The sequence below is a fragment of the Aythya ferina genome (assembly GCF_964211825.1).
Source record: "Aythya ferina genome assembly, chromosome: 31".
NCBI classification, from domain to species: Eukaryota; Metazoa; Chordata; class Aves; order Anseriformes; family Anatidae; genus Aythya; species Aythya ferina.
The window spans coordinates 1,656,882-1,683,214 of NC_140328.1; the positions used below are offsets into that span (position 1 = coordinate 1,656,882).

The 26,333-nt window shown below is 53.2% G+C and overlaps 3 protein-coding genes across 7 annotated transcripts in view; 1 reads left to right on the plus strand and 2 right to left on the minus strand.

Annotated features, from left to right (window-relative positions):
- Positions 1-26,333, plus strand: part of LOC311425497 (uncharacterized protein) — a 127,947-nt gene that overhangs the window by 33,076 nt on the left and 68,538 nt on the right. The window contains exons 1-8 of one of the 3 annotated variants that reach the window (XM_084501443.1): positions 7,563-7,746; positions 8,222-8,278; positions 8,460-8,753; positions 9,278-9,322; positions 9,421-9,546; positions 10,004-10,038; positions 10,199-10,230; positions 20,868-21,242. In XM_084501443.1, coding sequence (XP_084357569.1) covers positions 7,680-7,746; positions 8,222-8,278; positions 8,460-8,753; positions 9,278-9,322; positions 9,421-9,546; positions 10,004-10,038; positions 10,199-10,228 — 654 coding nt within the window. In that variant the 5' untranslated portion in view covers positions 7,563-7,679 and the 3' untranslated portion in view covers positions 10,229-10,230; positions 20,868-21,242. Of the gene's footprint in view, positions 1-7,562; positions 7,747-8,221; positions 8,279-8,459; positions 8,754-9,277; positions 9,323-9,420; positions 9,547-10,003; positions 10,039-10,198; positions 10,231-10,397; positions 10,605-20,867; positions 21,243-26,333 lie in introns of those variants that run through there. The other 2 variants (XM_084501442.1, XM_084501445.1) reach the window with 2 other exon arrangements.
- Positions 6-18,792, minus strand: LOC311425482 (uncharacterized protein). 3 transcript variants are annotated; one of them, XM_084501411.1, is made up of 10 exons: positions 18,615-18,760; positions 18,091-18,135; positions 17,615-17,908; positions 3,028-3,066; positions 2,104-2,142; positions 1,810-1,917; positions 1,520-1,544; positions 1,229-1,284; positions 390-421; positions 6-271 (listed from the first exon to the last, which is right to left on the minus strand). In XM_084501411.1, the coding sequence occupies exons 1-10, from the start codon at positions 18,679-18,681 to the stop codon at positions 206-208; spliced, it is 771 nt and encodes a 256-aa protein (XP_084357537.1). In that variant the 5' UTR covers positions 18,682-18,760; the 3' UTR covers positions 6-205. The 3 variants fall into 3 exon arrangements, with proteins under 3 accessions (XP_084357537.1, XP_084357536.1, XP_084357538.1); XM_084501410.1 differs by lacking the exons at positions 17,615-17,908; positions 18,091-18,135; positions 18,615-18,760 and adding exons at positions 3,690-3,986; positions 4,086-4,124; positions 4,594-4,744 and having other exon boundaries at positions 3,028-3,072; XM_084501412.1 differs by lacking the exons at positions 6-271; positions 390-421; positions 1,229-1,284; ... (2 more) ...; positions 2,104-2,142; positions 3,028-3,066 and adding exons at positions 14,563-15,208; positions 15,968-16,006; positions 16,947-16,991 and having other exon boundaries at positions 18,615-18,792.
- LOC311425488 (uncharacterized protein) overlaps positions 21,633-26,333 on the minus strand; it is a 33,141-nt gene continuing 28,440 nt past the window's right edge. The window contains exon 9 of the mRNA XM_084501423.1: positions 21,633-21,780. Within this exon, the coding sequence (XP_084357549.1) occupies positions 21,712-21,780 (69 nt within the window). The 3' untranslated portion in view covers positions 21,633-21,711. The remainder of the gene's footprint in view (positions 21,781-26,333) is intronic.

Below are 26,333 nucleotides of genomic sequence, written 5' to 3' on the forward strand. Positions count from 1 at the left end.
TTTAGAGGTATTAATTTATTGCAAACAGAGATATTAATCCTTCAACCTCTTGGCTAGACACACACAGCCCTTTCCTGTGACAGAAAACCCCAAAGAAGACCAAAGTGCAGCCCTCAGCCCCATGATACGGCTCCACAAGAACTCTGCAAGAGAGCAAAGGCAGCTGTGGGCAAGGCTCCTGTGCCCTTGCCCTCTGGCGGTGCTATCAGGTCTGCGTGGTGGTCACCGTGGCATACGTTGTGGTGTTGCTCATCTGCTGCACGGGAGGAGGCTTTAGGGGGAAAAGAAACCCTGTTACTTCAGCTACTGACTGTGAGCCCTGCACAATGAGCGGGCACCAGGCTGCAGGAGTGCAGAAAGGAGCTGTGCACAGCTGTGCCACGACTCACCCTGTCCCATCGAACGTGGAAGATGGTGGAGTCTGTGGGAGCAAAAGAACACACCATGAGCCCTTGCAGCCTGCTAGTGAAAGTTGGAGCCACACCTTGGCTTTGGGCATCAGCTCCTGGGCTAAACACTCAATGCCTGGCCACATTTCCCCTCCCTTCTCTCTGACATGGGACGTGCCTTAAGCAGCAGTGATGGAGCAGAGATGCTGAGGTTTTGGTGTATTTCCATCATTCTGTGGCATCTCCTCTCTTTGCACAGCCAGCACACCTTGCAAACTGCTCTGTGCACGCGTGGGAAAACAAGGTCATGCAGCAACTCGAGCGAGGTGTACGTAGAGTAGGGATATATCTATAGCCTGTCGCCCAACCACAACATCCTCCCTTTGCTGCTGCTTGTGGTTTCAGAGCGAGCTATAAGATATTTTGACCACCAGTGCAAGGAGCCATGTCTTTCATTGCTGTGCAATGCTTTGGCCTGCTCTTGAAGCAGAAATGCCTCTGAAGAGAAACTGAAGAAAGGACAAAAGCAGTGGCTGGAGTGGGGGAATTGAAGCCTGGGGCTGCAACAGGTGTTGAAGGACCCCCCAAGGAAAGGGGCTTTGTCCCTGGGAGCACTGGGATGCTTCCATGTCCCTTGTGCAGCCTGCAGCCTCGCACACTCTGCATGCAAGGAAGAAGCAGGACGTGAGGTGCTGGAGAGAAACTTGCCCTTGATGAACGGGCAGGGATTTTATATTTCCCAGTGGGAAATGAAGTGGTGGGATTGCATGTACAGGTGCACGGGATGCCCATGGGGAAAGGGGCATGTGGCTTCCCACGTGGGAGGAGGTAGTACTCACATGTGACTTCTCCAGAGTCGGTGGTTTCCATCTGTGGTCTGTCAACGTGCTGTTGCCTAGAGAGGAATGTGAATGGTTCTGGGATGTGCATGTGCAGAGGAGGGGACATGAGGCTTATGCCCTTTGGTATTGCTTTCCACATCTGGAATTAAATTGGAGTGCTACCCACAGTAAGCCCTGTCCTTCCTGAATTCAGCATGGGGAATTCTCCTGGCCATGCAGCACCCCAGGGCCCGCCATGCCCCCAACTCCCTCCTGCAAACCCCACAGCCAGCAGCCTTTGGTGCTCACCTTGGGCGTCTCCCTCTGCAGGCACCTGCAAGAAGAAAAGTGGTTGAGGTGCGCAGGCCAAGGTGCTGCCCATCCCTGGCTCCCATCTCGGGGCTGGGGGATGAAGGCTGAAGCTATCCAGATACTTCAGCAGCCTCCCCATCTGGGCTGCCCACAGCCATCACCCCCAGGCACCGTATCCCCAAGCCGTGCACACCCAGGTTCCCCCCACCAACTTTCCCACTGCACCAGCCCCGCAGCAGGACCCCCACAGTCTCAGCCTTTTCCCCCACCTTCCTCCACTCCCTCACCTTTCCTGATGGCAAACCAGCTGCCTGCAGCCAAGAGGACGAGGCCAACGGCCGCCACTGCCAGCACTGTGCCTGTGGGGAGGGCGTGCAGGATCCGGGCATGTGGAGCTGGGGGAGAGAGGGTGTGAGGGCAGCAGGATGTGATGGGGAGAGACAGGGAGTAGACATGACCAAGCAGATGGCTCACCTCCTGCCTGGTAAACCTCCTGTTTGTCCCCATGCCCTGGGGAAGGCAGCACAGCACGCCCACTCCCCATGCTGGGAGTTCTGAGGGTGCAGGAGGGAATCACTCACCTGGGGGTGATGGACTTGCTGGGGAGCTGGCCACATTGCCTGGCAGGACAAAAGGACAGGCTTAGTGTCTACAGTGCACCCAGATCCTTCGCAGACTGAGACTTAGCCCTATGGCCACATCCCCCCATCGACAGCCAGCACCATCCCCAGGGAAGGCATAAAAGTGGGCACATTTGCTGTGCCAACAAGGGCCACCACAGATCCAGTGTCTAAGTGCTTTTGTGAAGGATTAAAAATGGCATGGCAGAGGTGTGCCTGACAATTAAATATGGCACCACCACTCTCAAATTTCTTTGATTCTGGGGGCTAGAGGATCACACAATCACAGAATGGCCAAGGTTGGAAGGGACCTCTGAGTCATGTAGTCCAGCCTTCTGCTGAGCAGGATCAGCTAGGACACACTGTACAGGATGGCATCCAGGCGGGTTTGGAATATCTGCAGAGGAATATCTCCACAGCATCTCTGGGCATCCTGTTCCAGTGCTCTGTCACCCTCCCAGTAGAGAAATGTCCCTCATATTCAGTTGGAACTTTCTGTGCTCCCATTTGAGCCCATTGCCTCACACCCTTTCCCTGGACACAACCGAAAAGAGACCAGCTCCATCCTCTCAACACCCTCCCCTCAGATATTTATAGACATGGATGATGTCTCCCCTCAGTCTCCTCTTTTCCAGGATAAGCAGGCTCAGTTCTCTTGGCTCCGGTCCTCTGATCATCTTCGAAGCCCTCTTCTCAACTCTCTCCGGTAGTTCTATGCCCCTCTTCTACTGAGAACCCCAGAATTGCTCCATAATGCTTTGTGTTCCACGCAGGGAAGTGATTCCTTCCCAGGAGCTCACACACAGAGAACAAATTCTCTCTCCCTTGCCATCTCCACCCCACACACACCTCTCTTCAGTCACCCATCCCCATGCTCAACCTCACCTGGGGAGCTGCAGATGTCCTGGATGGTCACGCCAGCACCTGCACCTTGGGGCACAGAGGGTTTTGTTTAGAGGGAGTGAGAGCTGGGGCACCCACACGCTTGTGCCCATGTCCCTGCTGCTGGCTCCTTGCCATGTCCTCACTACTGTGTCCTTGCCAGGCAGGCAACTTGTCACCCCTACGTCTCAGTCCAGCACCCCTGTGGTCTTCTCCCTTGGTTCAATACCATGTCCCTTTCAGCTGGTTTGATGTTCCACACAGAGGTCTCCAAATACCTAAGAACTCCAATATCTCCCTGTTCTCACCCTAGAGCTCCAGGCCCATTTTAGGAGCCATAAATGTGGACTTCTTCACACATAGGTATCAGCGCAGCTTATGACAATCTCCACATTTCTCCTGCCATAGGCTCAGCAATGCACAAGGCAGATGTTGAAGCATGCTCCATGCTCCATATCTGCAGCAGAGGTGCTGATGCAGGGACAGGGGCAGCCCTTGAGAACAACTCTCTCTCTCTGTAGGGGCTGCCTCTGAGGAGAGGGAACACTCCAATGAGGGAACCACCCCAGAGTCTGCTGCAGCACATAGCTCCAGCCTCAGCACAGCCATGTGGTGGCAAGTGCCTCCGTCCCTTCTCACCCCTCCAGCCCGGGGACGTGTCTCACCTGGGACATTCAGGATGCGGCCAGCACTGAGGGTAGAGCTCCTCCTGTGTTTCATCTCATTCCTCTCCTGGTACCCACATGTATATCTTCCTGTATATCTTCTTGACGTGATGTTCAGGACCACAGAGTAGCTCAGATTCCCTTGATGGGCTTTCAGACTGTACTGCTCCATCCCATCCTTGCAGAAGATGATTCGTATTACAGGTGACACCACAGGGAGAATACACTGGAGCACAACTGTGGTACCTGGTTGAGCAGAAGTTGAGTTCATTTGGAGAACAGGAGCTGGGAGATCCCCTGGAGGAGACACAGCAGTGAAGGGCTGCCATAGGGCAGAGCTCACAGTGGTGGGGCTTCCAAGTGCCCTGGGTCTGGGAGGGAAGGACTGACAAGTACCTGGGGAGCTGCACATGTCCTGGGAGGTTATGCTGCCACCTGTACCAAGGGGCAGAGAGAGATTTGCTGAGAGGAGCAGTATCCAGGCTCATCCTGATGGCCCTGCCCACATACTCACTGCTAAGCAGCCACCATCACACCTGCATGTTCTCATGCTGTATCTCTTCAATATCCCCTCAAACAATGCCACTTTCAATCCCATTTTTTGTGGATTTCTTGTTCCAGCTAAGTCCCATATCTCCGTAAAGAACTCAGCAGTCGTGGAGTCTCAGAGCAACACTCCAGACAATTTATGGTGCTGGAGAATTGTGCCCTTGCAAGATCAGTATCAGAGCTGAAGGGAGCAATCTCTATCCTGCCTTCCCCAAAGCAACTCTGCCCCACACTGCTGCACACCTGCCCCACACACTCTGTCCCCATCCTCCCCTGTGCCCAACATTGGCCTGTCCTGCCAACAGCAGCAGCCCTCCAGCACTCATCCCCCACTCCCAGCAATGCCCTGACTCACAGAGTGCCAGCAGCAGAACGGCAGGGCCAGAAGAAGACAGTCTTGCCCATGGCGCCTGCCACAGCATCTTTTGGTGTGCTGCTTTAGGGGAGCAGCGTCTGCTTCAGGCGTCTGCTTTGCTGTGAGCCTGGGACAGTGGGATAGAGGCTTGCGGTGCAGCTGGGACCTGTCCTCTGGGCATTCTTTGGCTGCCTGAGCCTGGCCCACGTTGAGCATCATTCTCATCACTGGGGGCCTTGCCTAAAACCTGCTACATCCGCTGCTTTTGTTGAGCCCCCGCTGTTATTTCTGTCCTCTCACATGCCACAGTTTTAGAAAGTATCTCAAAGGCAGCATCCTTCCTGCAAAGCCCTTCTGACTGTTGTCCACTCAGCTTTGCCCTCTTCTGACCACATCACTCTGCTTGTCTTCAACATCTGGGCAAAAGATGATGGCATCATGGGAATCCTGCACCAAAGCCAAAGTGATTTCAGAGCTCTGGGGCAGTTGCCAAGGCTGTGGGCAGATTTCTCCTTCATCCTGTTGGTGAATCAGCTTATGAAGAACTCTCAGGGAGTCTTAGCTGGGGCTGTACTGCTGCCAGCACAGCAATGTGGGAGCCATCTGCACCCACACTTTGACCCTCATGTGACCACACAACAACCAGGAAAGGCAGAGGCTTCGTCCTGAAGGCACCTGAGCTCCCCCATGCTGCTCTCTCAATTCCCTTCCTCAAAGGAATAGGCGAGAAACTCTGATGGAAGGACGACTTGTGCACTGAGATAAGGGCAGGGAGATCACTCACCAGTGACCAGCACAGGTAAAAGAGACTCCGCATAAGGCAGATTAATGCATTTCATTGCCTACTATTAAGGGGCACTGCCGGGACTTTCATTCCACAGGAGGTAGGGTCTTTCTTTGGGTAGCACCAGGCCACTTGCAAGATGCTTTGCTGTTAAGCGGCCAGGTGGCTTCTCAGAAATGTCCAGCCAAGTGCTCCCATGCCTCTGCACCCAATGTCCTCACTCCAGCCTTTAACACTCCATGGTATGGCTCAATCTTTCCAGAGGTTGTTGAGTGACCTGGGATGTGCTAGACTCAAAGAATGCTTTGTGTCTGGGCTGATGGCCCACCAATTTCCTTTGGGTATGACTCCCTGGCTCGCTTTTGGCACTTGGAGCATCATGGGCTTCTGATCCTTAATAGCCTGGCTCCAGAAGGCCAGAGGATGACCTCAGCTTTCTCCTGCTCTTTCCTGCCAAAGGCTCCTGGCCAGGCCATTTTCCCCACCTGCAGTGTGAAGCACTAGCGGCACAGCTGGGCCTGTATGCACGGGCCTAAGAGCCTCCACCACACCCTTTTGGACACCCACTTTCATCTCTTCCAAGGCTTATTTATTGCTCACAACCCAGCTTGTCCAGAATCCGACAAGGCCTAAGATAACTTGTGTTGCTGGTTTTTAGCTGGTGGGGACACAGTTGTTACATCATTGATCTCACCCACTGGGATGTGGCATCCTGCTTTTTACCCCCAAGAACAATATTCCCTGGGCAGGTCCCTTGAGCTTACTCAGGCCAGTGGCAAAACCAGCCTTCAGGAGAATTTGGGTGATTTTCTTCCCTTTCTTAAAGACTTCCTCTGCTTTGCTGCCCTATATGAAGCTGCCATGAATGCACTGCAGGTGCTCAGGAGCTTGCCCTTGTTCCACAGCCATCTGCATTACTGCATGGCAAATGTCAAAGCTGTGTTTGCACCCCCAGCACTATCCATTGTGAGAATGGCATTGTCCTCAGTGAGAAGCTGACTCCTAATTGAAAAAGGCCAGTGTCAGACTGCTCCAAAGGGACCTGCTACAGGGCAAAGCTGAACCAAAAATCAATGTTGTTTGTACATCTGTGAGAGCATATTTAAGAAGGGAAGGAAACCCACTGCACAACAACAAGTGGTAGAGGGAGGAGTGAGAACCAGCCCTGCAGGCACAAAGGTCAGTGCAGCAGGAGGGCAGGAGGTGCTCCAGGCATGCAGCACAAGTTCCCCTGCGGCCTGTGGAGAGGCCCCTGGTGGATCAGACTGTCCCCCTGCACCCTGGGGTCCCACATGGAGCATATCTCCATGCTGCAGTCAGTAGAGAAGCCCCCGGTGGAGCAGGTGGCTGTGTCCTGGAGGAGGCTGCAGCCCATGGAGAGCCCCCACAGGAGCCTGTATCTCAACCCACAGGCTTGCTTTTCTTTCTAATTCTCTCCCCCTCCCAGAGAGGGAGGGGGGAGGGTGAGTGAAGGGCTCTGTGGCATTAAGATGCTGGCTGGGTTTAACCACAACACCTGGGTTGATATAACTAGAACATATTATGGGGAAAAAAAAAGGAAAGAAATTACCCTACAACAAAAGGCCAAAAAGGAGGAATGAAAAATGCAATTGCTCACTGCTAGCTGATCCATGCCCATCAAGTCCTAGAGTTACGGTAGCCCCCACAGAACTGCGCCCCTAATTTTGTTGTACAGCACAAAGGTGCACTGAGAAAGGGCTGAAAAGGAACCAGTTTGCCAGAAACCGCCAAGGCCTGGGTTGTGAGTGGGTCCCCTTCTGCACAGGACACAGGCTACAGCACCTGGTCTCCCCATGGACCCGCTGGCAGGCAGAGGGGCTCAGGCTGTGTAGCTGTGTAAAAGGAACAACAGTTCAGGGCTGATTTACAATTAGCAAGCACATGCAAAGAGAATGAGCTAAAGGGCTTTGGAAAAGGCTGGTGATGTTTTCTGGTGCCATGGGAGCTCTCAGTCAATGGGCTAAAGCTGGTTGGAGTCAAGGTCCAGTAGGGTTTTGCAGGGAGGATACTGTCCCTGAGATAAAGACAGAAGCAGCCTGTGCTGCGGTGTTTGACTAGCTGCGAATAAAAGTAGGGGCTCCACACATGAAAAAGACACAACAGAGGCTGAGGCAGGGCCCTGCTGATGAGAGCCTCTTAGTGTGGGCAAGGCTCATGCAACCACAGAAAGCCCACAGGAAAGGTCCTAGCTGCACTGCAAGCCTTTGCCCCACCGTCCCCAGCTTACAGCAAAGCAGACACCTGAAGCAGACGCTGCTCCCCAAAAGCAGCGCCCCAAAAGATGCTGTGGCAGCCACCATGGGCAAGGCTGTCTCCTTCTGGCCCTGCCGTCCTGCTGCTGGTGATCTGTGAGTTGGGGCATTTCTGGGTGTGGGGGCTGAGGGTTGCTGCTGGGGGCAGGACAGGCCCGTGGTGGGCACAGGGGAGGATGGGGACAGCATGTGTGGGCCAGGCGTGCAGCACTGTGGGGCAGAGTTATTTTGGGGAAGGCAAGATTGGGATTGCTTCCTCCAGCTACAATGTAGATTTAAGCAAGGGGCACACTTCTCCAGTACTAAAAGTTTGTCTGGAGCCTTTGTGTGAGACTTTCAGGATGCCTTACAGGATGCCTTAGAGAGCATGGGGACTCCAACTGGAAAATAAAACCCATCCAGAACTGACTTGGAATGGTGCCACGTGTGCAGATGAAGTAGATTCCGGATGGAGAACAAGTGGGAAGTCCCATTTTCAGGCAGGACTAAGCGGTGGGGATGTGTGCAGGGAGCTGTGGGTGAGCCGCGTCACTGCCCCTCTAAGCAAAGCCCTCTCTGCCCCATGCTGCAGGTGCTGGAGTGACCACCCAGGACATCTGCAGCTCTCCAGGATTGCAGGAGCATGGAGGTGGGTCCCGAAAATGAACGTGTCCTGGGGAAGGAGATGGAAAGAGCAAAGTGAATTATTCACACACAGTTTCCCCTGGAAACCCCTGGAGAGCAGACTTCTCCAGCCTTGGCATGCAGTTGGTTTTGCCAGCAGGCAATCACTAACGCTTGCCTGGGGAATCCCTCTGCCTTCTCTCCAGGTAAGGACCAGACTCCAGTCCTGTACCTCAACGCTTCCAGTGCCCAAGAAGGGGAAAAAGTGCTGCTTCAATGTACCATTGATGAGCAGTTTCCTGCTAAGCGAATTGTCTTCTGCAAGAATGGGCTGGAGGAGTTCAGCCTGAAAGCCCAGCAGGGCAGGCTCATCTATGCTCTGTTCCTGAACATCACCTCAAGAAGTGCTGGGACATACACATGTGGATACCAGCAGAGGAATGACAGCAACTGGGTGAGGAGCTCTGCTCTCAGTGCTCCCCAGACCCTGTCCATGGCAGGTGAGACACAGCCCTGGAGTGTTGAAGGCAGAGGGGACGAGGACAACATTGAGACTGGAGCTGTGTGCTGCAGCAGGCAGGGCATGGCTCTGGGGTGGTTCCCTGATGGGAGTGTTCCCTCTCCTCCAAGGGAGCCCCTGGAGAGAGAGCTGCTCTCAAGGGTCCCCTGGTTCCTGCAGCAGTACCTCTGCAGCAGACATGGGGTTCTACATGGCAGTGGCACAGAGAGTAAGGGCTGGCATTGTGAATGGACTCTGGTCTGAGCCAGGGATGTTCCAAGATCTGCCCTTTACACTGATGAGCCTAAGGTAGGGGAAGTGGGGCAACTGTCCTGAGATCAACTATAGCCTACATGTGAACAGTTGTGTGGGCTGGTAGACAGAGGGGAGACCACAGTGGTGCTGGTTTAAGATACATGAGTGGGAAGGTGCCTGCTCAGCAAGGACAAACAGTGGGGACATGGGCATGTGTGAGGTGGTGTGCAAGGTCTTGTCCCTACTAAGAAGAACACTCTTTGCACCGAGGTACAACTGCTGGTGAGACCACCCAGGACATCCACAGCTCCCCAGGTGAGGACGAACAGTTGGGTGTGCCGGCTGCATGGGCACATCCTGCTCCCTGCCTCTCCCCATCACATCCCGCTGCCCTCACACCCTCTCTTCCCCAGCTCCCCATGCCCGGATCTTGCACACCCTCCCCATAGGCATGGTGCTAACAGTGGCAGCAGTCGGCCTCGTCCTCCTGGCTGCAGGCAGCTGGTTTGCCATCAGGAAAGGTGAGGGAGTGGAGGAAGGTGGGGGAAAAGGCTGAGGCTGTGGGGGTCCTGCTGTGGGGCTGGTGCAGTGGGAAAGTTGGTGGGGGGAACCTGGGTGTGCACAGCTTGGGGAGACGGTGCCTGGGGGTGAAGGCTGTGGGCAGCCCAGCTGGGGAGGCTGCTGAGGGAGCTGGGGAGCTTCAGCCTTCATCCCCCAGCCCCGAGATGGGAGCCAGGGCTGGGCAACACCTTGGCCTGCGCACCTCAGCCCCTGTTCTTCTTGCAGGTGCCTGCAGAAGGAGATGCCCAAGGTGAGCACCAAGGGCTCCTGGCTGCTGGGGTTTGCAGGAGGGAGTGGGGGACATGGCGGGGCTGTGCAGTGCTCTTCTTCTCAGCACACACACACCTCAGAACCAGGGGGTTTGTGGAAGTGTTGCTAAGGACCTTCAACACCTTTTCTCTATCATCTCTCTATGCCTCTCCTTGGTGCTGGTAGTGCTCAAGACTCTTCTGCTAATCCCAGCCGTTTCTGTAAGTGCCAGTCCCTTCTTCACCCTTCTCCTCTAGGCACTGTGTGAAGTGATGATGCCTTTGTCATGGCAAGCCGTGACCATAGGAGCAACAGTGGTGAGGGGTGGGGAAGCCTTGCCTGCTGCGTGTGGCTGGACACTAATGCAGGTTCTCCCTCCAGATGCCAACGTGGATGAGATGGGCAGAGTGAAGGTGAGTTCAGCCCAAGCACAGCCTTCCACGCTGAGCGCGCACGTGATGGTTGCGAGAGGGCAGGCTGTTGGAGAGCAAATGCAAGCCAAAAGTGCTTCTGATGGCAGGAGCCTGGGAGCTTTGCGTGGCTGTGCTCTGGCTGAATCCCCCTCCTTCCATGCTCCCAGCATTTCCCCATGGTGGATACCATGAGAGCAAGGCCACTCCTTGTTCTCCCTTGTGTTTTGCAGCTCTCTCAATCCAACTGCTCTCAACACCCACTGCATTCCAAAAGCTGAGCAAGTGAGAGGTGATGCAGCTGATTCTCTGAGAGGGGCAGAGAGCACTGGGGAAAGCCGTGCTGACCTGCCAGCTGTGAATAAAGCCACCCCAAACAGGAAGGAGCTGGTGTAGTACTTCTCGGCAAGCTCTGTCTGCAAGGCTCTTCACATTGCTTCAGATCGACACTAGCACCCCTTTGTGCCTCGTTGTCTGTCTGTCTGCTCCATCAAATTCCACGTGTCGCTGCATGAGACGGAGGTGCCATCAGGAACACAAAGTCAGAGATGTGTATTTGTCATTAAAGCAAAACCACATCTGCAGTGCACACACTGATTGACACACAGATGCAAGGACATCCCTGCAGTGATATCTGTCCATGTAGGTCAAAAATGGGCATCTCCGTGGGTCGGTAGAATAACACCCCTACGACCTTATAATGCAACTTAGGGGTACACGTCATCCGCTGAGCACAGCGAGAGGTTTTCTTTCATTCAGAAAAAATCAATACACTCACAGTAAGATTTGATATAGCTCATATACTTTAGAAGTATTAATGTATTGTAGATAGAGGTATGAGTCCTATATCGTCTTGGCTAAACACACACAGCTTTTCCCTGTGACAGCAAAACTCAAAGAAGACCAAAGTGCACCCCCCAGCCCCACGGTATGACTGCATGAGTCCTCTGCAGGAGAGCAAAGGCAGCCATGGGCAAGGCTCCAGTGCCCTTGTCCTGTGACAGTGCTATCGGGTGTGGGTGTGGTTCACCATGGCATACGTCGTGGTGTCGCTCATCTGCTGCACAGGATGATGCTTTAGGGGGAAAAGAAACCCTGATACTTCAGCTGCTGACTGTCAGCCCTGCACAATGAGCGGGCACCAGGCTGCAGGAGTGCAGAAAGGAGCTGTGCACGGCTGTGCCACAACTCACCCTGTCCCATCGAATGTGGGTGTTGATAGAGTTGGTGGGGACTAAAAAAACACACCATGATCCCTTGCTGCCTGTTGGTGGAGGGTTGAAACTCACATTGACCTTGGGCAGCATGGTGGCTGTGTCCTGCAGGAGGCTGTGGCCCATGGAGAGCCCCCACAGGAGCAGACTCCAGGCCAGAGCTGCAGCCTGTGGAGAGGAGCCCACACAGGATCAGTGGTTCAGGATGGAGCTTCTGCCTGTGCGGGACCTGTGTTGGAGCAGATCTTGAAGAGCTGCTTACTGTGGGAAGCCCACGCAAGATCAGGTTGGAAGGATGACATTCCGGGGAGTGACCCCCCATTGGGGCAGGGGCAGAGAGTGAGTGTGGAGAAGCAGCATAGACAAAGCATTACGGACTAACCACAGCCCCCATTCCTCCTTTCCCTGCACCACCTGGAGGGAGGAGGTGGAAGAGTGTGGATTTTGGGGAACATATAGATATATATATATATGTTTCTTTTTTTACTTCTCACTTATCTAGGTTATTAATAGCAGGTAATTAATTTCATTAATCTCCCTATGCTGAGTCCATTTTGCCTGTGACAATTAATCTTCAGTGATCTCCCTGTCCTTACCTCAAACCTTCAACTACTCATTATATTTTCTTACCTTTTCCCTTTCAGGAGCTGGAGTGGTGGAGCTCTCTGTCCCACTGAGTAAAACCACCACAACTGCTCAGTACCAAATGCCTTCCTTGGCTCAGTTTCTACTAACAAAACCAGCCTTCAGGAACGTCATGTTGCAGAAGGTAGGGACACAGGCTGCAGCAAAGACAGTGTCCCCTTGGTGAAGGAGGATCAGACTGGGCAATGCTACACCAACTGAGCAAAGAGAAGGCCATGGGCCCTGCTAGGAGGCACCCCTGAGTGAGTGCTGAAGGAGCTGGCAGATGTCATTGCAAGGCCACTCTCTGTCATCCTCGATGGGTCAAGGTGAGTGGGAGAAGAATCCAAACAGTGGGGGGGAGTAGCCAGCAGGAATTCAGCAAGGGGAAGCCATTCATGGCCAAGCCAACAACCTTCTATGATGAAATGACCAACCTGGTAGACAAGGGGAGAGCATGCATTTTGCCTGTTTGCACTTCAGGAAGGACTCTGACAGTGTCTACCCTAAGATGGTCATAGACAAACTGTTGATGTCTGAGCTGAAAGAGGAGAGGGTAGGGTGGACAGAAAACTGATGGAAGGGCTAAGCCCCAAGGAGGGTGATCAGTGCTGCAAAGTCTAGTTGAAAGACACTAATTAGTGGTATACCCCTGTAGTGGGTTTACGTGGCAAGGTTTTGGTAGCAGGGGGCCATAGGGGAGGTTTCTGCGAAAAAGATCTAGAAGCTGCCCCATGTTTGGGAAGGGCCCCATTGTTTTCCAGAGCTGAGCCAATAAGCGATGTTGTTTTACGCCTCTGTGAGAGCATATTTAAGACAGGGAAAAAAATGCTGCGCCAGACAGCAGCTGGGAGAGTGAGAGGAGTGAGGAACGGCACCAAGGTCAGTGTAGAAGGAGGGGGAGAGGTGCTCCAGGCACCAGAGCAGAAGTCCCCTGCGGCCTGTGCTGAGGACCATGGTGAAGCAGGATGTCCCCCTGCAGCCCATGGAGTACCACGGTGGAGCAGGGTTCCATGCTGCAGCCCGTGGAGGAGACCACGGTGGAGCAGGTGGCCCTGCACCGACGGAGGCTGCCATCTGTGGAAGACCCCTGCCCGAGCAGATTCCGGGCCGGACCTGTAGCCCGTGGAGAGGAGCCCACGCAGGAGCAGGTGACCTGGAAGGAGCTGCTGCCCGTAGGGGAGCCAGGTTGGAGCAGTTTCCTCCTGAGGGATGGACCCCGTGGTACGGACCTATATCTAGAGCAGTTCTGGAAGAGCTGCTGCCTGTGGGAAGCCCACGCTGGATCAGTTCGTCAAGGACTGCATCCCGTGGGTGGGACCCCACAGCACAGGGGACGAGAGTGACCGAGAAGGAGCAGCAGAAAGAAGCGCTGTAGACTGACCATAAAGCCCATTCCCCCGTCCCCCTGCACCACACAGGGGGAGGAGGTGGAAGAGGGTGGATGGAGGGGGGAAGGTGCTTTTGGTTTCTTTTCTTTGTTTCTCACTTCTCTAGCTTGTTAGTAATGAGCAATAAATTTTACTATCTTCTTATACTGAGTCTGTTTTGCCCATTACAATAATTATTGCGTGATTTTCTCATCCTTATCTCAACCCTTGAGACCTTTTCACATATTTTCTACCCATTCCTCTTTGAGGAGGGGGAGTGAGAGAGCGGCTGTGGTGGAGCTCGGCTGCCCACTTGAGCGGAACCACGACAACCCCAAGGGTCCAAACGAGGCCCAATTGCATTCAGCATTGGCATTACTCTGAGGATGCTGGGGCAGAGCTTACCCTCAGAAAGTTTTCAGGTGACACCACAACAGGCATTCACTCACCAGGGAGGGTTGGAGGCTGTATGGGAATGAGGGAGTAGCTCCTTGCAACCAACTCCATTTGTTCCCTTCAGGAAAGAGTATCCTAGAGACTTGTGTTGTGAAACATGCATGCATGAGCCTGAAGGAAGCTGTGAGACAAGTGTTTTGATTGGTGTTGGAGAGGTGAAGGAATTTCCTTCCAGAATGGATCCTGAAACCCACCTCCTCTCCAGCTCTGCTTGCAAGAAGCTCTTGCTGAGTTTTGACCCCATGTTCTTTTCCCTTATTCCCTCCATGCAGCCATGCAGACTCGTGCCTCCCAGCTGAGCAGCTCCACTGCTGCCTGCACCCATCTTACAATGGAGTCCCCCAATTCACACCAAGGCCCCAGATGTCAGCACTGGGAGCTGCAGAGAAGGGATACCTTGGCTCCTTCTTGGTATTGGTGTGGGATGTCTAAAACCCCATAATGCAAGGCTGGGGATGGGCTGTGGGTGTGGGGGCCAGCCATGCTGAGAATAAATAGAAAAGCTTTGCCCTGACTCTCATTTCTGTTCCTATGGCACAATAACTCATGTCTGCTCCAGTTTTACTTGAGAACAGCAGCTCCCTCACAGGACACATGGCCCCACATAGCAGTCATAGAGGAGCTCTTCTTGCTGTCTTCCCTCCCACATACAGAGCAGCAACATCAGATGGTGCATTCTGAACCAATTCTTTATTACTCGCCTCCCACAGGACCAACACCCAACACAGGGCACCGTAACCACCTGGGGATGTGCCCATTGCAACTGGCACCACCTTGGGTACAGGGAGGTGCTGGAGTGATGCAGGAGCTGCAGAGCATGGCTGCCTGGGGGTGCAGCCGTGACTCCATCCCCTCATGTTCTCCCAGTATGCAGAGGAGGATCCCGCAATGGAGATGTGATTCTGTGAGCAGGAGGAGTGAAGCCATGTGGGTGCTGGGGTTGAACCCAGTTGGCAGGGTGCACAATCCAGCGGCAATCCTTGATGTGACCAGAGAGCAGGATCTGAGCCAAGGGAAGCAGGGCAGTGGCAGCACAACCCTTGGGCATGCTGCCACAGCTGCCTTGAACCCAACGTCAGTGGGAGCCTGGCAAATGTGTGGGGGGCATGCTCTGAGCATGGGGGAGCAGGCTGGGGACAGCATGGAGCCCAGGAGGACATCAGAGCTCCATGGGGACAGGGACGTCTCCAGGCTGCCTGGCCACACTGGCACTGCGGCTGCATCTCTCCAGGAGGAGGGTGATGATGGGGGCAGACAGCAGCAGGAGCAGGCTGAGGGCAGAGCGCAGGATCCAGACCTCCAGGGGCATGGCTGACCCTGGGAGAGAGGAGGAACACAGTGTGGCCAAGGCAAGCCTTGGAAGACGGCCGTGTTGGGAAAGGCTGATGACCAATGGCTCACCCCTGGAAGGGAGCTGGGCCTTGTGTGAGGGGCTGCTGCCTGTGGGAGACATGAACACTCTGTGAGTCCCTCGACCTGTGAGTTGGGGCAATCCCAGATGCTGAGCGTACCCTGATCTCTTGTATTGCTTCCTCGAGCAAATGGCCAAAATGAACAACCAAGTTTTTGTAAATTGTTTTTCATAGGTTCCTAAAGTTTAGAGGGAAAGCTTGGAGCAGTAGTGGCACAGCCCGGGGTCCACTGACATCCCAAGTCCATGTTTTTTATGCATGGGCCCTGCAAAGTCTCACGTCACGTCTGCAGCAGAGGTGTTCTGCCCTGTGTCCATCCCTAGCCATTTTTTGGTAGGTTTGTTTTCCAGGGAGAGGTCCCTGGATCCCTGAGCACTCCGATATCTCTCCTTTCGCAATATGGCTCCAGCCACAGTTTTAGTGCCAGAAATATTGTTATTACATTACAGCTCAGCTCATGACAATTACTCTACTTGCCCTGCCATAGGCTCATCAAGGTACAGGGCAGACCTTGGAGCATCCCTGGCTCATCCAGCATCCATCCACATCCCCAGCCCTTCTTCTCCGTGCATGGGCCCTGCACAGCCCCATGTCTGTAGCAGAGGTGGTGCTGCAGGGACAGGGAGACCTGGAGGTCCTGGGGGTGCAGGAGGGAATCACTCACCTAGAAATGATCGCCATGCCGTGGAGGTGGTCACACTGCCTGGCAGGAAAAAGGGACAGGATGAGAGCCTGCAGCACACCCAGCTCGTGTCCAGACAGCTCCACCTGTAGCATGTGTCCTGCAACAGCCCTGTGCACGTCTGTGTGAGGCAGGGGACACACAGCCCCATGGGCACATCCCCCCACCGACAGCCAGCACCATCCCCAGTGGAGGCATAAAAGTGCCTGCGGTTGCTGTGCCAACATGTGCCCCCACAGATCCAGTGTCTAAGTGCTTTTGTGAGGGATTAAACATGGTATGGAAGAGGTGTGCCTCTTCATTTAACACCACCACTCTCAACTTTCTTTGATTCTGGGGGCTAGAGGGTCACACAATCACAGAATGGCCAAGGTTGGAAGGGACCTCTGAAGATCATCTAGTCCAACCTTCTGCTGAGCAGGATCAGCTAGGACACACTGCACAGGATGGCATCCAGGTGGATTTGGAATTCCTCCAGAGGAATATCTCCACAGCATCTCTGGGCAGCCTGTTCCAGTGCTCTGTCACCCTCCCAGTAAAGAAATGCCCCTCATATTCGGATGGAACTTTCTGTGCCCCAATTTGAGCCCATTGCCTCTCACCCTTTCCCTGAGCACAATCGAAAAGAGACCAACTCCATCCTCTCAACACCCTCCCCTCAGATATTTATAGACATGGATGAGGTCTCCCCTCAGTCTCCTTATTTTCCAGGCTATACAGGCTCAGTTCTCTCAGCTCCAGTCCTCTGACCATCTTCATAGCCTTCCTCAGGGCTCTTTCCAGTAGTTCTATGCCCCCCTTGTACTGGGGACCCCAGAACTGCACCAAAATGCTTTGTGTTCCATGCAGGGAAGTGATTCCTTCCCAGGAGCTCACACACAGAGAACAAATTCCCTCTCCCTTGCCATCACCACCCCACACACACCTCTCTTCAGTCACCAATCCCCATGCTCAACTTCACCTGGGGAGCTGCAGATGTCCTGGGTGGTCACGCCAGCACCTGCACCTTGGGGCACAGAGGGATTTGTTTAGAGGGAGTGAGAGCTGGGGCACCCACATGCTTGTGCCCATGTCCCTGCTGCTGGCTCCTTGCCATGTCCTCACTGCTGTGTCCTTGCCAGGCTGGCACCTTGTCACCCCTACGTCTCAGTCCAGCACCCCTGTGGTCTTCTCCCTTGGTTCAATACCATGTCCCTTTCAGCTGGTTTGAAGTTCCACATAGAGGTCTCCAAATACCTACGAACTCCAGTATCTCCCTGTTCTCACCCTAGAGCTCCAGGCCCATTTTCAGAGCCATAAATGTAGACTTCTTCACACATAGGTAACTGCCCAGATCATGACAATCTCTACATTTCTCCTGCCATAGGCTCATCAGTTCACAGGGCAGATGTTGAAGCAAGCCACATGCTCCATATCTGCAGCAGAGGTGCTGATGCAGGGACAGGAGCAGCCCTTGAGAACAGCTCTCTCTCTAGGGGCTGCCTTGGAGGAGAGGGAACATTCCTGTGAGGGAACCACCCCAGAGCCATGCCCTGCCTGCTGCAGCACACAGCTCCAGCCTCAGCACAGCCATGTGGTGGCAAGTGCCTCCGTCCCTTCTCACCCCTCCAGCCCGGGGACGTGTCTCACCAGGGACATGCAGGATGCGGCCAGCACTGAGGGCAGAGCTCCTTACTCGATTGTTGTCATCTTTGATCTGGTATCCACACATGTACGTCCCCTCGCTCCCCTGGGTGACCTTCAGAGTGATGGTGTAGATCAGATTTCCTAGTTGCCCTTTCAGGCTGTGTGCCTCCATCCTGTCCTTGCAGAACACAATTCGGGTAGGGGCTGAATGACCATCAATGGTACAGCGAAGTGAAAACGATTCCCCTTCCTGAGCACTGGAGGTGTTCAGGAAGAGGGCCGGAGCTGTGAGGTCACCTGGAGAGACAGTGCAGGGATTCCCTATGCAGCTTTACTGACAGCAAAGATGCAAAGTGACCTGGATCCCAAATGGTGAAAAGTCTCTTGTCCAGGGCTTCAGACATGGAGAACAAATCCCCTCTCCCTTTCCATCTCCACCCCCGACTCATCTCCCTTCTGCCACCCATCCCCACTCTCACCATCACGTGTGGAGTTGCAAATGTCCTGGGTGGTCAAGACAGCACCTGCAGCATGGGAAAGAGACAGCTTTGCTTAGGGGGGCAGTGACCTAGCTCACCCCCACCTTGCTGCCCACATTTCCCCTGCTAGATCCTGGCTGAGAAGTCTCCTTCCCACCAGCATGTCTCCATCCAGAAACTACTGCATCTCCACCCTTGGCAACCATTCCAATTTGCTCTGGATGTGTTTCCTGTTCCACATTAAGTCCCAAAGCTCCCCAAAGCATCCAGCATTCTGAAAGTCTCGCTCTAAGACTCCAGACAACTTTTTAGTGCTGGAGAAAATGTCCCCTTGCAAGATCTGTATCGTAGCTGGAGGAAGCCATCCCCATCCTGCTTTCCCCTATATAACTCTGTCCACAGTGCTGCACGCCTGCCCCACACACGCTGTCCCCATCCTACCCTGTGCCCACCACTGGCCTGTCCTGCCCCCAGCAGCAGCCCTCCAGCCCTCAGCTCCCACACCCAGCAATGCCCCAACTCACAGAGGGCCAGCAGCAGGATGGCAGGGCCAGAAGGAGACAGCCTTGCCCATGGCACCTGCCCCAGCATCTTTTGGGGCACTGCTTTTGGGGAGCAGCGTCTGCTTTGAGTTTCTGCTTTGCTCTGAGCTGGGGACAGTGGGACAGAGGCTTGCAGTGCAGCCGGGAGCTGTCCTGTGGGCTTTCTGTGGCCACATGAGCCTGGCCCACACTGAGCATCTCTGTCATCAGCAGGGCCCTGCCTCAGCCCCTGCTACATCTGCTGCTTTTGTTGAGCCCCCGCTGTTATTTCTGTCCTCTCACACACCGCAACTCTTGCTGTTTTTACATGTATCTCAAGGGCAGTATTCTTCCTACAAATGCCTCCTTCCTCTTTTCCTATTGACAGATTTGGGTCATAGATTTGCAGCTCTCCATTAGGCTAGCAAACATCTGCAGCCTGTCCAAAATCCATTTCTATCCTTTCCACACCCGTGTGGGCACAGCACTGCTGCATCCCCTGCCGATGCTCAGCCCCTGTATGCTTCTTGGTTGTGCCAGATTGTGCAGCCTGAGCCCCTCTGCCTGCCAGCGGCTCCATCGGGAGACCTGGTGCTGCAGCCTATGTCCCATGTAAGAAGGGAAGTCACTTCAACACCATGTCTTGGGGGTGTCTGGCAAGAAGGCACTGTCTCCTTCCCACAAATCTCTGCCTTTGCTGCCCTTTCTGAATGTACCTGGAAGCACTCTTTATGCTGTTGAAAAAAGAGCACTTTGTGCTGTACAACTATAACAGGGAGCCATTCTGTAGGGGATACCATTGCTGTGCCACTGGATGGTCATGAACCAGGTAGTGGTGAGTAATAACATTTTGCCTCTATCTTTTTTTGGCCTATTGTTGTTGGTTTTGTTTCCCTCTTTTCCTTCCCTGATGGTTTTATTTTGCTGGGCTGCTGAACTCCACCACAACCACTGTCTCACTTCCTCCATTGGAAGAGGAAGATAAGGAACTGTGTGTTGGAAAGAACAAAACAGGCTCACAGGTCAAGACAAGGATAATTAAATTAAAGGAAACATTGACAGGAGAAAAACAAGCAAAGTCCATGCAGAAGAATATATATATAAAAAAAAAAATCATCCTCTACCTCCCTTAAACGAGCAATGTTGGACCATGTGTGGGGAAGCAAGGCATTGATATGTGTATTAGTGGTTTGGGTGGACAGACATATTTATAATGAAAGACTACCCTCTCCTTCCCCTTTCCCAGCTATTATTGCTGAGTGTGGCATTCTGTGGTTTGGAAAACCCCTTTGGTCGGTTTAGGGCAGCTGCCCTGGTGATGTTCTTCCCCATCTCTTGCCCACCCTCAGACGTACTGGGCCACTACAGGGATAGTTATCTCCATCCCAGCCAGACCCAGCACCCCTTAATATACTCTAGTTATATCAACCCATCAATTTCCTAACTTCTGTCCTCTTCATTTTCTACCCTGATCCCATTGGGGTTTGACTGGGCAAGCAGCTTTGTTCTGCTTGCCTGACCACTGGATGTAAACCTCAATTGGTCTTCTTGGCACACTACTTGGGGCTGCAAGGGTTGAGATAACCAGAGATTTGGCCAGTAAATTTATGGAAGACTCATATTTGTTCAATTCCATCCATGTTTTCTTCCTGTAAGGAAATTCCCTCACCTCTCCAACCCCCATCAACACACTTGTCTCACAGCTTCCTTCAGGCCCATGCATGTATGTTTCACAGCACAAGCCTCTAGGAGACTTTTCCTCAAAGGGAAGAAATGGAGTAAGATGCAAGGAGCTACTCCCTCATTCCCATACAGCCTCCAACCCTCCCTGGTGAATGAATGCCCATTGTGGTGTCAGCTGCAAACTTGCTGAGGGTAACCTCTACCCCAGCATCCTCCGAGTAATGCCGAAGTTGAATGCAATTGGGCCTCGTTTGGGCCCCTGGGGTACACCACTAATTAGTGTCTTTCAACTAGACTTTGCAGCACTTATCACCCTCCTTGGGTGCATCCCAATGTTCGCTCACTCAGCCCAGATATCAGCAGTCTCCCTGTGACGTTCTCTATGATGATCTTAGGGGAGATGAAGTTGAGTTCAGCCCAAGCCCAGCCCTGCAGGCTGAGCGTGCACATGATGGCTGCAAGAGCACAGGCTGTTGGAGAGCAAATGGAAGCCAGAAGTGCATCTGATGGCAGGAACCTGGGAGGTTCGCATGGCTGTGCTCTGGCTGAATCCCCCTCCTTCCATGCTCCCAGCATTTCCCCATGGTGGGCACCACCAGAGCAAGGCCACTCCTTGTTCTCCCTTGTGTTTTGCAGCTCTCTCAATCCAACTGCTCTCAACACCCACTGCATTCCAAAAGCTGAGCAAGTGAGAGGTGATGCAGCTGGTTTTCTGAGAGAGGCAGAGAGCACTGGGGAAAGCCCGGCCGACCTGCCAGCTCTCAATAAAGCCACCCCAAACAGGAAGGAGCTGGTGTAGTACTTCTCGGCAAGCTCTGTCTGCAAGGCTCTTCACATTGCTTCAGATCGACACTAGCACCCCTTTGTGCCTCGTTGTCTGTCTGTCTGCTCCATCAAATTCCACGTGTCGCTGCATGAGACGGAGGTGCCATCAGGAACACAAAGTCAGAGATGTGTATTTGTCATCAAAGCAAAACCACATCTGCAGTGCACTCACCGATTGACACACAGATGCAAGGACATCCCTGCAGTGATATCTGTCCATGTAGGTCAAAAATGGACATCTCCATGGGTGGGTAGAAGAGCACTCCTGTCACTTTATACTGCAACTTCGGTGTACATGTCATCCACTTAGCACAGAGAGATGTCTTCTTTTGTTGAGAGAAAAATAAATACATTCACAGTATGATTTGGTATAGCTCATATATAGCTCATATATCAAGTATTCATATATTGTAGATAGAGGTGTGAGTCCTACATCGTCTTGGCTAAACACACACAGCTTTTCCCTGTGACAGCAAAACTCAAAGAAGACCAAAGTGCACCCCCCAGCCCCACGGTATGGCTGCATGAGTCCTCTGCAGGAGAGCAAAGGCAGCCATGAGTAAGGCTCCAGTGCCCTTGCCCTGTGACAGCGCTATCGGGTGTGCGTGTGGTTCACCATGGCATACGTCGTGGTGTCGCTCATCTGCTGCACAGGAGGAGGCTTTAGGGGGAAAAGAAACCCTGATACTTCAGCTGCAGACTGTCAGCCCTGCACAACGAGCGGGCAGCAGGCTGCAGAAGTGCAAAAAGGAGCTGTGCACAGCTGTGCCATGACTCACCCTGTCCCATTGAACATGGGTGATGTTAGAGTTGGTAGGGGCAAAAAAAAAAACACACCATGATCCCTTGCTGCCTGTTGGAGGAGGGTTGAAACTCACATTGACCTTGGGCAGCATGGTCAGCACACAATGGCGAGCTTCATTTCCCCTCTGTTATAAATGGCTCAGGATTCAAATTAGGATTAAATAAAAAAATAGGATTTATTGAAAGAATATAAAGGAATAGAGGTAAGCAAACAGCGCTGGGTGCATCGGGAGTCTCCGCTCCACCAGGACGCACCCCAGTTACATCAAGCAGCTGATTTTTATGCTCCTAGACTAATACATATTCATTACTACTTCTAAAAAAATAGATTATTATAATTAGCTTCCGGGGTCCAGTCCCTCCTACTGGAGCATGCGCAGTCTCCTCTGGGGGTCTCTTCTGGGGGTCTCTAGGGGTCTTTCATGCTGAAGGCTCATAGTCTTCCTCTCCCCCTTTGTACTTACTTGGCACCATGCCAAGTTTATAGAACATTCTCTGCGAGTCTTGTCTCCCAGCCGTCCTTCAGCTTCTTTTTCCTTCCTCTTAATCTCTCGGCCCCCCTAACCAGATACCAAAGATGCGCATAGTATCCCATAACAGTCACTAATTGTTATCTGTTGTTCTGAAACTCCCAGACATCAAACACAAACAGCTTTCTTATTTGACGCTTCACGAGTAATTAAAACATTCTTCCCCAGCCATTCACAGACACATCTACAGCAGTGTTAAGTTAATCTCGAAGAAGAAAGGAAAAAAGGCTGTAACTGTTAGAAATAGAAGTCCGGAATAACAAAAGCAAACAGGTTCATAAATTTAAGGAGTATTTTCTGAAGACTTGATAAATTGACTAGAATGAGGGGGAGACTGGGACACACTGCATCTGTGGTTCAAGAATTAAATTGCCAGTGCAGGACCCAGAGGCAGACAGGATTCAAACAGAATTGTTCTTTATGGACACGAATTGTTAAAACATTCCTCACACCCTCCCATCACCCTCCTCTGAGACGTGCATTAAGCAGTGATGGAGCAGAAATGCTGAAGTTTTGTTTTATTTCCACCATTCTGTGGCATCTCCTCTCCTTCCACAGCCAGCACACCTTGCAGGCTGCTCTGTGCACGTCTGAGAAAACAAGGTTGTGTTGTAACCTTGTTAGAGGTTAGAGGTCAACTTGGAGTGATGTCCTCATAGGGTAGGGATATATCTACAGCCTGTAACCCAACCACAACATCCCCTCTTTGTTGCTACCTGTGGTTACAGAGCGAACTCTAAAATGTTTTCCTCACAAGCACAAGGAAACAGAGCCACATCTTTCATCGCTGCTGTGTCCTTTCAACTGCAAGAAAACAGAAATTTCTTTGTAGGAAAACTGAAGAAATAACAAAAGAAGAGGCTGAAGTGGGGGAATTGCAGTCTGGGGGCGCAGCAGCTGTGGAAGGACCCCCCAGGCAAAGGCGCTTTGTCCCCATGAGCACTGGGATGCTGCCACGTCCCTTGTGCAACCAGCAGCCTCGCACACATTCTGCATGCAAGGAAGAAGCAGGACGTGAGGTGCTGGAGAGAAACCTGGCCTTGATGAACAAGCAGGGATTTTGTATGTCCCAGTGGGAAATGAAGTGGTGGGATTGCATGGGGGCTCGCACAGGATTCTCATGGGGAGAGGGGCGTGTGGCTTGCCACAAGGGAGGACGTAGTACTCAAACTGGATGTCACCATAGTTGGTGTCTTCCGTCTGTGGACTGTCAACGTGCTGCTGCCTGAAGAGGAATGGAATGGTTCTGGGATGTGCATGTGCAGAGGAGGGGAATGGAGGCTTATGCCCTTTGGTGTTGCTTTCCTCCATTTGTCATTGAACTGGAGCCCTTGGTGCTCACCTTGGGCATCTCCCTCTGCAGGAACCTGCAAGAAGAACAGGGGCTGAGGTGCACAGGCCAAGGTGCTGCCCAGCCCTGGCTCCCATCTTGTGGCTGGGGGACGAAGGCTGAAGCTCCCTAGCTCCCTCAGCAGCCTCCCCATCTGGGCTGCCCACAGCCATCGCCCCTAGTCACCGTCTGCCCCAGCTGTGCACCCCCAGCTTCTCCCCACCGCCTTTCCCACTGCACCAGCCCCCAGCAGGACCCCCACAGCCTCAGCCTTTCACCCTCCTTCCCCCACTCCTTCACCTTTCCTAATGGCAAACCAGCTGCCTGCAACCAGGAGGTAGAGGCTGACGGCCACCACTGCCTGCGCCGTGCATGCAGGGAGGGCGTGCAGGATCCAGGCATGGGGAGCTGGGGGAGAGAGGGTGTGAGGGCAGCGGGGTGTGATGGGGAGAGGCAGGGAGCAGCACATGCCCGTGCAGCTGGCATACCCACATGCTTGTCCTCACATGGGGAGCTGTGGATGTCCTGGGTGGTCAGGGAAGCACTTGCACATTGGGGCACACAGCAGTTTGCTTAGAGGGGTGAAGACCTCATGAGCCACCCTGACCATGTCTCCACTTTTGGTCCTTGCTAAAATACACTTTCCCACTGCTGTGTCCAAACAGCACCTATGTGGTGTCCTCCCTGGAGCCAATCCAAGACACTTTTTGTTGGTTTGCTATTGCAGAAAGATGTCCCTGGATCCCTAAGCACTCCAACACCTCCCTGTCCCCACATGACTCCAGCCCTCTTTTAGAGCCATAAATGTAGTCTCCTTCACACATAAGTAACAGCCCAGCTCGTGAAAATCATCCCATTTCCCCTGCCATAGGCTCATCAAAGTACAGGGCAGACCTTGCAGCATCCCTGGCTCAAACCAGCATCCGTCCACATCCCCAGCCCTTGCTCTCTGTGAATGGGCTCTGCACAGCCCCATCTCTGCAGCAGAGGTGGTGCTGAAAGGACAGGAGGACCCCTTGAGAACAACTCTCTCTCTCTAGGGGCTGCCTTGGAGGAGAGGGAACACTCCCGTGAGGGAACCACCCCAAAGCCTGCTGCAGCACACAGCTCCAGCCTCAGCACTGCCATGTGGTGGCAAGTGCCTCCGTCCCTTCTCACCCCTCCAGCCCGGGGACGTGTCTCACCAGGGACATTCAGGATGCGGCCAGCACTGAGGGCAGAGCTCCTCATGTATTTCATCTCACTCTTCTGCTGGTTCCCACATGTATATTTTCCTGCGCTTCTTGACGTGATGTTCAGGACCATGGAGTAGCTCAGCTGCCCTTGCTGGTCTTTCTGGCTGTCCGCCTCCATCCCATCCTTGCAGAAGATGATTCGTCTTACAGGTGACACCACAGGGAGAATACACTGGAGCAAAACTGTGGTACCTGGCAGAGCAGAAGTTGAGTTCATTTGGAGAGAAGGAGCCACGAGATCCCCTGGAGGAGACACAGCAGTGAAGAGCTGCCATAGGGCAGAGCTCACAGTGGTTGGGCTTCAAAATGCCCTGGGTCTGGGAGAGAAGGACTCATGAGTACCTGGGGAGCTGCAGATGTCCTGGGAGGTCATGCTGCCACCTGTACCAAGGGGCAGAGAGGGATTTGCTGAGAGGAGCAGTGTCCCGGCTCATCCTGACGCCCCTGCCCACATCCTCACTGCTAAGCAGGCATCATCACACCTGCATGTTCTCATGCTGTATCTCTTCAATATCCCCTCAAACAATGCCAATCCCAATCCCAATCCCATTTTGTGTGGATTTCTTGTTCCAGCTAAGTCCCATAGCTCTGTAAAGAATCCAGCAGTCCTAGAGTCTCAGAGCAAACCTCCAGACAATTTATGGTGCTGGAGAAGTGTGCCCCTTGCTCAGACTTATATTATACTTGGAGGAAGCAATTTCCATCCTGCCTTCCCCAAAACAGCTCTGCCCCACAGAACTGTATGTCTGCCCACTCACACTGTCCCTATCCTACTGTGTGCCTAGCACAGGCCTGTCCTGCCCACAGAAGCAGCCCTCCAGCCCTCAGCCCCCATACCCAGCAATTCCCCTGTTGCAGGAAGAATGGCTGAAAACACGACAGACACCAGTATGGTCAGATCATGCTCTCTCTTTATTACCCAAATAACCTGACTTTTATAGCAAATTTAACAGGGGCGGATAGTGTCTTACACAAGATTATTGGTCAAAAGCACTCAAACAACTGCAAGGAAACAACCCCATCTGCAAGGAAACATCCCCCTTGTGATTAGCAGTCACATACATCCTGTCCTTGAAGCCAGCTGCTGGCAACAATTTTTTTTAATTCCTCAATCGGGTTTGTTGGACCGTATATCATGGGGACTTCACCAAGTCGACCTGACAGCTTGGTTTGCTCAGCTGCAGCAAGTCATGGCCTCCTTACTGTTTCAAGAAGGCCTCAACATGCCCCAACTCACAGAGTGCCAGCAGCAGGACAGCAGGGCCACAAGGAGACAGCCTTGCCCATGGCGCATGCTGTAGCACCTTTTGGGGTG

Coding starts and splice junctions, on each gene's coding strand:
- LOC311425482 (XM_084501410.1), bottom strand. CDS start 4,660: ATGCTGTGGCAGGCGCCATGGGCAAGACTGTCTTCTTCTGGCCCTGCC. Junction 3,987..4,085: donor GGACATGTGCAGCTCCCCAG/GTACTTGTCAGT, acceptor TGTCTCCTCCAG/GGGATCTCCCAGCTCCTGTT. Junction 1,918..2,103: donor AGCAAGTCCATCACCCCCAG/GTGAGTGATTCC, acceptor TCTCTCCCCCAG/CTCCACATGCCCGGATCCTG.